This window comes from Enoplosus armatus, chromosome 21 (assembly GCF_043641665.1).
Source record: "Enoplosus armatus isolate fEnoArm2 chromosome 21, fEnoArm2.hap1, whole genome shotgun sequence".
NCBI classification, from domain to species: domain Eukaryota; kingdom Metazoa; phylum Chordata; class Actinopteri; order Centrarchiformes; family Enoplosidae; genus Enoplosus; species Enoplosus armatus.
In genome coordinates this window covers 1470285-1481616 of record NC_092200.1, presented here as the reverse complement: position 1 = coordinate 1481616, position 11332 = coordinate 1470285, and the positions used below count along the sequence as shown (strand labels likewise).

The 11332-nt window shown below is 41.5% G+C and overlaps 2 protein-coding genes across 3 annotated transcripts; both read left to right on the top strand.

Moving 5' to 3' along the window:
- The first annotated feature begins 729 nt into the window (after positions 1 to 729).
- Positions 730 to 4234, top strand: cyb5a (cytochrome b5 type A (microsomal)). 2 transcript variants are annotated; one of them, XM_070928148.1, is made up of 5 exons: positions 730 to 1027; positions 2402 to 2530; positions 2687 to 2716; positions 3124 to 3158; positions 3583 to 4234. In XM_070928148.1, exons 1-5 carry the CDS (start codon positions 890 to 892, stop codon positions 3665 to 3667), a joined length of 417 nt encoding a protein of 138 aa, XP_070784249.1. In that variant the 5' UTR covers positions 730 to 889; the 3' UTR covers positions 3668 to 4234. The 2 variants fall into 2 exon arrangements, with proteins under 2 accessions (XP_070784249.1, XP_070784250.1); XM_070928149.1 differs by lacking the exon at positions 2687 to 2716.
- Positions 4235 to 10063: 5829 nt separating this feature from the next.
- On the top strand, positions 10064 to 11023 carry ppp1r3g (protein phosphatase 1 regulatory subunit 3G). The gene has a single exon (XM_070928504.1). The coding sequence runs from the start codon at positions 10202 to 10204 to the stop codon at positions 11021 to 11023; it is 822 nt and encodes a 273-aa protein (XP_070784605.1). The 5' UTR covers positions 10064 to 10201.
- The last annotated feature ends 309 nt before the right edge of the window (positions 11024 to 11332 follow it).

Below are 11332 nucleotides of genomic sequence, written 5' to 3'. Positions count from 1 at the left end.
CTGCGGGAGGAAAAATAAAACTTTTTCTACACAATGTCCCAACTTATCTCACCATTTCACACATTTCACCCGTCGACTGGATGTTGGGGGTGTCACAGTCTGCCCGCTGAAATGCACCGAGTGGGATATAAAACACTCGTCGCGTGAGATTAGTGAGATTAGTGAGATTAGTGAGATGCGTGAGATGCGTGAGATAACACTCCCTATGCGTGAGAAGGAGTTTGCCTTGAAAGTTGCTGAACTGAAGTGAACTGCAGCCGCGGCCTCGCCCACAGCTCACTGATGACTGACAGGGCAAAGACCAATCAGAGAGTCCCAGTCATAGATAGGAAGAGAATGACCAATAAAAGCGCTAGAAGGGCGGTGGAGGCGGTGTCAGTCACGTCCCTGGAACTTTGAGGCTCCGTGAAGTACTCACAATTACATGCAACCTAACCGGAAATCAACCTTTCAAAATAAATCAAAGTGTGTGTCAAACCCGACGTAGAGAGCAATCTGTCAAGTCCTGATATGCTTTCTCTTTGTTCTTAATTGACTTTTTTTGCTTTGTTTTATTCTATTATAAATTAAAAGAATAAAAGAATGTGTAGCGTGGAGGGTTACAGTCCTGCACCTTGAATCAAATGAATGACTACACGTAAATCAACGAGACCTTTATTTTGAAAATAAGTCTTGTATTGTATTCTTGTGGTTTTGACGGCGGTGATTCAACGCCTCTGAAAGTTGGGACTCTTGATGACAGAAACTGGGTTAAATGTCGGTGTTTGGTGCGGAACACGGTCCTGACAGGCTCGGTGGGATTACATAACAACAAACGGGTCGTTTGACTGCTGCTGTCGACTTTCAGCGGGTCTTTACTTTCAAACTGTCGGAGTTTTCAGGCACTCAAATGGGTGAAAAGGAGGAAAAGTGCCCCGATGGAGTCAAATATTACAGACTGTCAGAGATCGAGGAGCAGAACACGTTCAAATCAACGTGGATCATCATTAACAACAATGTCTACGATGTCACCAAGTTTCTGGAGGAGGTGAGGACCAGCATGTGGAAATCTTCCACCACAGGAAATAAACCCAACTGGGTGGTCAGACTCCACACACAGAAACATTTAACCAACAACATTTAACAGCTTTTATAGAATAACTTGAACTTGATGCGTGGTTAGCCGCCAAAGTCTCTGTTACAAAATGTGACTTTATTTGGCTGAAATCTGGTGGTAGATTCACAGCTTGAATTCAGTTTAACAGGCAAGAGACTTCTGGTTGCTGTGCTAGGCTCAGTATCACATTGGCCCCAGAGAGGCTCCTGGGGGGACCTCTTCTAAATTAAAAGTTAGATATCAATGCCTATATCAATATCCAAAAATCAAACAGGTTAGCATTAATTAATTAGTTAATTATAATTCAGATGTGGTCTAACATAGAGCCTGATCCATACTGGAAGTCCAGAATACCAGAGAGGACACCCGTTAAAATGTATTTGTTGCGAGATTATTATTAAGCTTGACTTGATTTCTATCTATAATTGACCATTTTGTAATATTAAAAAAGTGTAATGAGGTTAGCAGAATGAAATTACTTGTGATGCCACAGATCCATAATTTCCTAGAAGGTTTCCTGAAAAGAACAATGTAATTTGGTACTTTAAGGAAAAGCAGATTCACATTTATTAATCATTCATTTATTATAAGAAACTTCATTCTTAGTATTTGTTGAATTGTTCACTTTTCTGTAGACAAATTATTGGAAATTATTAGGAAATGACAGACCATTGAAATAAATCATTACCTAAGTACTTTGGCTAACTGTTTGACCTTTGACCAATCACCTCGATCAAGTCTACCATATGTCAGAATGACTCGAGGTTTTCTTGCCACAGGTGTTAATGCTGTACAGGGTTCAGGGTTCAGACTGGGTAACTCAGTCTTCAGGTTGAACAGTCATTTTACTGCTCCGCTTACTGGAGGAGCACGTTATTGTTATTGTTGTTGTTGTTGTCGATGTCGATCATTCTGCACAATGTTTTGCTTACAATTATTAATCATGACTATTAGTATGATTGATTTGTGGAACTAAATAATTAGACGTCTTATGTCGTCATCTTGAGTCAGGGCAGAAAATGACTCCATCGTCATCAGTTGTGTAAAACATTTTCTGCTTTTAGCTTCATGAACATTTTCAGGTGAATGAAACCTGATAGTCTAGTATGGATAGTTTATTAAGTGTAAACATCAGCCTACATGTTGAGTTTCAGAAAGTTTAATATTAAATACTTTTAATGGACGGTTTGTGTTTTAATACGAAGCCAAACAACATTAATATTTTCGTGGAACATAAAATCACTATTATCATTTCTTCTGCTGATAAATGAGTGAGTCACAGTGTGCGTTTGTTTTTCATCTCAGCACCCCGGAGGAGAGGAGGTGCTGAGGGAGCAGGCGGGAGGAGACGCCACCGAGAGCTTCGAGGACGTCGGACACTCCTCCGACGCCAGAGAGATGGCCAGAGACATGGTGATCGGAGAGCTGCACCCGGTCAGTCTGTGTCTGTGTGTTTGTGTAAAAAGACTGCATGTAACAGTTCTGGGATCTGTTGCACACAACACTTTCATTGTCATTTGTGAATGCAGCTGAAGACATCATGTGCTGTAACACAACTGTCTGTCTGCCTGTCTGTCTCTCTGTCTGCAGGAGGACAGAGACAAGATCGCCACACAGGAGGTGAGTGAAGCAGTTTGTCTTACAAGATAGCCCTGATGATGTCATAGTGATGTCATCAGAGACCACAAATGTATATCGGAGAGTCTGCATTACAAAATGTGAAAGACGTGGGCGTCTAGTTGTATCCAGTTGCATTATGGGAAATGTAGGTGCACAAGGAACTAAAAGTCTCCTCTGCTGCACAGATTAGAAATGAGTCACTCCCGTGTGTTATTCTGCTGAAGTGCGACTGAAACTGCTGTGTGTTTTCTTGAATGCCTGCTGTGACAGAGTGGCTGCGCAGTAAAATAATATAATATACAGTTGAGATGTGCTTTATAAGAATGTGTCGGCCCTCTGAGCCCTTTACTGTAAATGTAACGATGAATCACTGAGAGTCTGAGGATGTCTGTGTTTGTGCTTCACAGGAAACACTGGTGACCACTTTGAAGGAGGAGTCCAGGTACACACACACACACACACACACACACACACACACACACACACACACACACACACACACACAGGTTGCATACAAAGTCATTGGAGAGACACAAAGTGACTCCATGTTAATTTGCCTTTGACATCGCAAACTGAGGCGAACCTTTAAACCTTTCACGCTCGTACTTTTTAGCCCTGAGCTAACTTTGGACTTCAGGCTTCAGAAAGACCTGGTCTTCAGAAAGACCAGGGCTTCAGAAAGACCAGAACCTCAGAAAGACTATTTCCCATGAAAGTGCAGAGATTCTGCTTCTTTCCTCCATAGCTGGTGGGTTGGTTAATTAGTTAGTTATATATTTAACAAGTTGGTGGTCTAACTGGTTGGTTGGTTGGTTGGTTAGTAAATGAGTTAGTTATATATTTAACTAGCTGTCTCTCTCTTGCAGTTGGTGGTCTAACTGGTTGATTCCCGCTCTGGTAGCGGCCATCGTCACGCTGCTGTACCGCATCTGCACCACAGAGAGCGAGTGACATCATCAGGCATGTAGCTGTGATGTCATTAACAGGCACAACAGCCAAATTCCCCAACTTCTGATTGACAGCTTCACCAACCAATGGCAGCGTAGACTGGCTGCTGCAGACCAACAGCGATCTGGTCGGTGGATTGACAACATCTGTTCTAGGATCAGTTACTCTGCCTCTCTCTCTCTCTCTCTCTCTCTCTCTCTCGCAGCACTACAATACCCAAGATTCATTTTGTGCGTTTTACCAACCAATCACATGGCATTATGTTAATGAAGTCATTCACGCTGTTGAATTCACAGCGACATTTTAAAATATGGATGTTTTGTAAAATCTTTATGATTTGAAATGCAGTCGATGTATAATTTGTTGGGTCTTTTTATATCTTTGTAATTGAATGTAAAGGAGTTCATAGACTAACAGAGCATCACGGTGTCGTCACACTGTGCTCAGATCCTTTATGCAGAATATCATAACATGAAATACTGATTATGTCATGAAGAAAATGTATGAAGTTTTTAACAACGTGGGTCTTGTTATGAACCTACGGGTTGAATTAAAACTTGGTTAAAGCTTTGATTTGTTCCAAACGTCGTCTGAGGCTGCAGCTGTTTCCAGCAGAGTGTGCACCAGATGATCTTCCTATCAATGATAATGACTAGAAACCGATCAGCTGGTCACTCCGCTGTCTGTCTGCCGCACACACATTTAAGCTCATCTAAGTCAACACCTCCCAACCTTTGACCTCTTGGCACACGTTGTGAGTTCTGTTTATACGTTTACAGACTGAAGTGCTCAAATGTTCCAGTAATTCACAAGGAGAACTTTAACCGTCTCTTGACCCTCAGGTTTGGAGCCACTTGTCTATATTACACATAACTATTGTTTCAAGAGAAGTCAAGATTGAATGTATTGTCCTTCTCTCCATACACATACACAGCACAATAAAAACAAGGAGGCACGACAGAACAGGTGCAAAAGACCCCAAGACTATAAAGAAAGATCAGATATGTGATTGATATAATGGATGTGGATGAATATTACCTGCTTCACACTGAAAATAGTTACGTGTAACTCAGACAACTTGCAGCTGTAAGAGTGAAGAAGCTCTGATATTTACCGTCGATGTGATTCTGCTCCGAATCAATGGATATAATAACATGTTATTATCAGGAAACCAGTAACATTTGAAGAACGGCTGCAGTTTTAAATGTGAAACGTGCTTCTTTCACATTTCAGTTAGCAGCACTACACGTTAATTTCATCATACTGAGAGAGAGAAAAGGTGAACAAGTCAAAATGAGATTGAAAATGCAGTCGGGAGCTGAACTCAACAGTTTAGGTCCTGTCAGAGTCCACAGAGCAGATGTGAACGACGTGTTGAGGTCGTGACTGTCTGTCAGTCCGCCTGCCGTCTGTCCAGAAAGCTAACACTCACTCATGCTTCAGAGTGTTGTGCTCCCGTTATCTGCTTTGTCAGATCAAAGTATGACTCTCTGAACAAACTTACAGTCCTGCTGAACCACAGTTTCTACTCAGTGAACACGTCAAACAAATCCAGACGATCTCCAAACATAAAGACGTCCCATGAAAATATAAATGTTGTGAAACTAGAATATATCCCCTCTGCCTCTGTCAACATCAGCAGATTCATTCATATAAATGATATTATCTTTTTTTATCTTGTGTCATGTTTCACTTCTGTAACTGTGTTTGTGTTACATGGAACCTTTAGTGTGTTTAGTCTGTACTGGGACAACAGTGTCATGTTTATATTGACTGATGAAACTAAAGGAAGTAATAAAGAATGAGAGGCCGGAAACTGGAGAAGTGCTGCCATCTAGTGGTGAAAAGTCTTCACCACCAATTTTCTTTAAAATGGACACATGTTGCTGCTTCTGAGTGAAAAACATGCTTCAGATATTTAGCGACCAAGTGTTTTATTATCGTCATAATCACTTTTAAAAGTTTTAAAACAGTCTCGTCGGAGTTTCAGGCAGCAGGAAAAGGTGTCAACAGGTGAAATCTGTGGAGGAGCCGAGGACTGAACCACCAGCCCGACGAAGTACTGTCAGTATCACAGTACTGTCAGTATCACAGTAACAGTATGTAAGTACTGTCAGTATCACAGTAACAGTATACAAGTACTGTCAGTAGCACAGTAACAGTATGTAAGTACTGTCAGTATCACAGTACTGTCAGTATCACAGTAACAACACATAAGTACTGTCAGTATCACAGTAACAGTATGTAAGTAACAGTATGTAAGTACTGTCAGTATCACAGTACTGTCAGTATCACAGTAACAGTATACAAGTACTGTCAGTAGCACAGTAACAGTATGTAAGTACTGTCAGTATCACAGTAACAACACATAAGTACTGTCAGTATCACAGTAACAGTATGTAAGTAACAGTATGTAAGTACTGTCAGTATCACAGTAACAGTATGTAAGTACTGTCAGTATCACAGTACTGTCAGTATCACAGTAACAGTATACAAGTACTGTCAGTATCACAGTAACAGTATGTAAGTACTGTCAGTATCACAGTAACAGTATACAAGTACTGTCAGTAGCACAGTAACAGTATGTAAGTACTGTCAGTATCACAGTACTGTCAGTATCACAGTAACAACACATAAGTACTGTCAGTATCACAGTAACAGTATGTAAGTAACAGTATGTAAGTACTGTCAGTATCACAGTACTGTCAGTATCACAGTAACAGTATACAAGTACTGTCAGTAGCACAGTAACAGTATGTAAGTACTGTCAGTATCACAGTAACAACACATAAGTACTGTCAGTATCACAGTAACAGTATGTAAGTAACAGTATGTAAGTACTGTCAGTATCACAGTAACAGTATGTAAGTACTGTCAGTATCACAGTACTGTCAGTATCACAGTACTGTCAGTATCACAGTAACAGTATACAAGTACTGTCAGTATCACAGTAACAGTATGTAAGTACTGTCAGTATCACAGTAACAGTATACAAGTACTGTCAGTAGCACAGTAACAGTATGTAAGTACTGTCAGTATCACAGTACTGTCAGTATCACAGTAACAGTATGTAAGTACTGTCAGTATCACAGTACTGTCAGTATCACAGTAACAGTATACAAGTACTGTCAGTATCACAGTAACAGTATGTAAGTACTGTCAGTATCACAGTAACAACACATAAGTACTGTCAGTATCACAGTAACAGTATGTAAGTACTGTCAGTAGCACAGTACTGTCAGTAGCACAGTAACAGTATATAAGTACTGTCAGTAGCACAGTACCAGTATATAAGTACTGTCAGTATCACAGTACTGTCAGTATCACAGTAACAGTATACAAGTACTGTCAGTAGCACAGTAACAGTATATAAGTAACAGTATGTAAGTACTGTCAGTAGCACAGTAACAGTATGTAAGTACTGTCAGTATCACAGTAACAGTATATAAGTACTGTCAGTATCACAGTACTGTCAGTATCACAGTAACAGTATATAAGTACTGTCAGTAGCACAGTAACAGTATATAAGTACTGTCAGTATCACAGTACTGTCAGTATCACAGTCCTGTCAGTATCACAGTAACAGTATATAAGTACTGTCAGTATCACAGTACTGTCAGTATCACAGTAACAGTATAACAGTATATAAGTACTGTCAGTATCACAGTAACAGTATATAAGTACTGTCAGTATCACAGTAACAGTATGTAAGTACTGTCAGTAGCACAGTAACAGTATATAAGTACTGTCAGTAGCACAGTAACAGTATATAAGTACTGTCAGTATCACAGTACTGTCAGTATCACAGTAACAGTATATAAGTACTGTCAGTATCACAGTAACAGTATGTAAGTAACAGTATATAAGTACTGTCAGTATCACAGTAACAGTATAACAGTATATAAGTACTGTCAGTATCACAGTACTGTCAGTATCACAGTAACAGTATATAAGTACTGTCAGTATCACAGTAACAGTATATAAGTACTGTCAGTATCACAGTACTGTCAGTATCACAGTAACAGTATATAAGTACTGTCAGTATCACAGTACTGTCAGTATCACAGTAACAGTATATAAGTACTGTCAGTATCACAGTACTGTCAGTAGCACAGTAACAGTATATAAGTACTGTCAGTATCACAGTAACAGTATATAAGTACTGTCAGTAGCACAGTAACAGTATATAAGTACTGTCAGTATCACAGTAACAGTATAACAGTATATAAGTACTGTCAGTATCACAGTAACAGTATATAAGTACTGTCAGTAGCACAGTAACAGTATATAAGTACTGTCAGTATCACAGTAACAGTGTATAAGTACTGTCAGTAGCACAGTAACAGTATATAAGTACTGTCAGTATCACAGTAACAGTATAACAGTATATAAGTACTGTCAGTATTACAGTAACAGTATGTAAGTACTGTCAGTAGCACAGTAACAGTATATAAGTACTGTCAGTATTACAGTAACAGTATATAAGTACTGTCAGTATCACAGTAACAGTATATAAGTACTGTCAGTATCACAGTACTGTCAGTATCACAGTAACAGTATATAAGTACTGTCAGTATCACAGTAACAGTATATAAGTACTGTCAGTATCACAGTACTGTCAGTATCACAGTAACAGTATATAAGTACTGTCAGTATCACAGTAACAGTATATAAGTACTGTCAGTATCACAGTACTGTCAGTAGCACAGTAACAGTATATAAGTACTGTCAGTATCACAGTAACAGTATATAAGTACTGTCAGTAGCTCAGTATCACAGTAACAGTATATAAGTACTGTCAGTAGCACAGTAACAGTATATAAGTACTGTCAGTATCACAGTAACAGTGTATAAGTACTGTCAGTAGCACAGTAACAGTATATAAGTACTGTCAGTATCACAGTAACAGTATAACAGTATATAAGTACTGTCAGTATCACAGTAACAGTATATAAGTACTGTCAGTAGCACAGTAACAGTATATAAGTACTGTCAGTATCACAGTAACAGTGTATAAGTACTGTCAGTAGCACAGTAACAGTATATAAGTACTGTCAGTATCACAGTAACAGTATAACAGTATATAAGTACTGTCAGTATTACAGTAACAGTATGTAAGTACTGTCAGTAGCACAGTAACAGTATATAAGTACTGTCAGTATTACAGTAACAGTATATAAGTACTGTCAGTATCACAGTACTGTCAGTATCACAGTAACAGTATCTAAGTACTGTCAGTATCACAGTAACAGTATGTAAGTAACAGTATGTAAGTACTGTCAGTATCACAGTAACAGTATACAAGTACTGTCAGTATCACAGTAACAGTATGTAAGTAACAGTATGTAAGTACTGTCAGTATCACAGTAACAGTATGTAAGTACTGTCAGTATCACAGTACTGTCAGTATCACAGTAACAGTATATAAGTACTGTCAGTATCACAGTAACAGTATATAAGTACTGTCAGTAGCACAGTAACAGTATATAAGTACTGTCAGTATCACAGTACTGTCAGTATCACAGTAACAGTATAACAGTATATAAGTACTGTCAGTAGCACAGTAACAGTATATAAGTACTGTCAGTATCACAGTACTGTCAGTATCACAGTAACAGTATATAAGTACTGTCAGTATCACAGTACTGTCAGTATCACAGTAACAGTATATAAGTACTGTCAGTATCACAGTACTGTCAGTATCACAGTAACAGTATATAAGTACTGTCAGTATCACAGTACTGTCAGTATCACAGTAACAGTATATAAGTACTGTCAGTATCACAGTACTGTCAGTATCACAGTAACAGTATATAAGTACTGTCAGTATCACAGTACTGTCAGTATCACAGTAACAGTATATAAGCCCTGCTGCTCTAATAAGGGGACGTCAGCGTGACGTCGGGATGATGGTGGTGATGACGACACGTGTTTGTTTACTGGCCGGTGTGAGGCACCTGTTGGAGCCACGTGGAGGTTACACAACAACATGACGCTGTGTGACGTGATCCACAGGAGCGTCTCATTTTACTTTAATTATTATAAACATAAACCTTTCAAAAGATCTAACTTTATTTATAAATCATATGAAGTACTTTAAAGAAAACTCTCCAGCTGTGAGTGATTCATCTCTGTATTCTTACATTGTTGTATTGGTACTTTTACTCAGCCTAAGTACAATATGTGAATACTTCTTCCATGTTGTTAAGTAATTGTATTTATGTGCTCACAGAATTGTTTCCAGCTGCAGAATATTGTTTGGATACGGACCTGTTGTTGTTGTTGTTGTTGTTGTTTACAGTAGGTTATTTAAACTGGACCTGCTCCGCCGCGCGCACACAGGTGAAGGTTGATGTGCGCGCGTCTGTGACAGCAGCTGCAGACTGAGGACACTGCACGCGCTCTGTTGTCCCCACGTTGTCCTCTGGAGGGGGTGGGAGTCTCTACTCTATACAAGCTGCCCCGCACCGGGACTTCCGCGGACTCCTGACCGGCCTGCAGCCACAGCACACAGGCCGCCTGGCTGCCGGGGCAGAAATGTCCTGCTCACCTTTCCAGTTCCTCAACGGGGGAGAGTCGCCCTCCCCGGGGCACTTTATCGAGAACGACATGGAGGAGGGGGAGGACGAGGAGGGAGACCTGGACGACGAGGTGGACGCTTCTCAACTGGAGAGATTTATGAAAGACAGGAGGAGAGCCAGGTCCCTGCCCGCCTACCCGGCGGCTCTCCTGGACGGCGTCTCCGAGAGTAACGGGAGGAAGCGGGTGAAGTTCGCCGACTCTATGGGGCTGAACCTGGCCAGCGTCAAGCACTTCAGCTCGCTGGAGGAGCCGCAGATCCCGAGTAAAGTTCTGTCCAGGCACAAGAGCTTCCCGCCGCAGCAGCAGGACTTGCTGAACGACCTGTGTCACAGCTTCAAGTCCAACCTGGGCACGGACCGGCTGCACGCCTGCTTCCCGGAGCCCCGTGAGGCGGAGCGGAGAGTCCAGCAGCTCCGCGTCTGCCTGGAGAAGCTCACCATCACCCAGTTTGACGTGCGGGGGCAGATCCGGGTCTTTACCGGCTGCACCGCCAAAGAGGTCGGAGTGAGGTACACCTTCAACGACTGGCTGTCCTTCGTGGACGCGCAGGCTCTGCCCGTAGCCGCGGATCAGCCGGGCTTTGTGGGGGAGCGGTTCAGCTTCACCGTGTACACGCCGCCCCTCATGGACCCCAGCTCGGCCGTGCACTTGGCCGTGTACCTGAAGAGTGAGGAGGGGGAGTTCTGGGACAACAACGAGGGGCAGAACTACACCCTCAGGTACCTCTGCATGCCCAGCACCACGCCCTTTGTCAGCGCCGCTTTTCACGCCACCTGACCGGTGCGTGTGTCGTGCGTAAAACCCGTAAATCTGTGCGTAAAAAGCTCTCCGTCCGCCCCGTCTGCTGAGTGTGAGCTCAGGGAGCTGCTGTCATGTCACAGTCAGGAGATCCAGTGGTCTTCCTCACATGCAGCTCCGCTTTTCCTTCATGTTGGCCTCTGAATGATTCCGTTGTGCCTTTCTTTAATACTTCAAGTGTCAAACAGCCTCATCTAAACCTGCTGAATGTGTCTCTGAAGGACAAGACGGCTGACAATCACGGATATTCTTCTGAACTTCCACGTGAACTTTGTTCCCCCCAGAGGA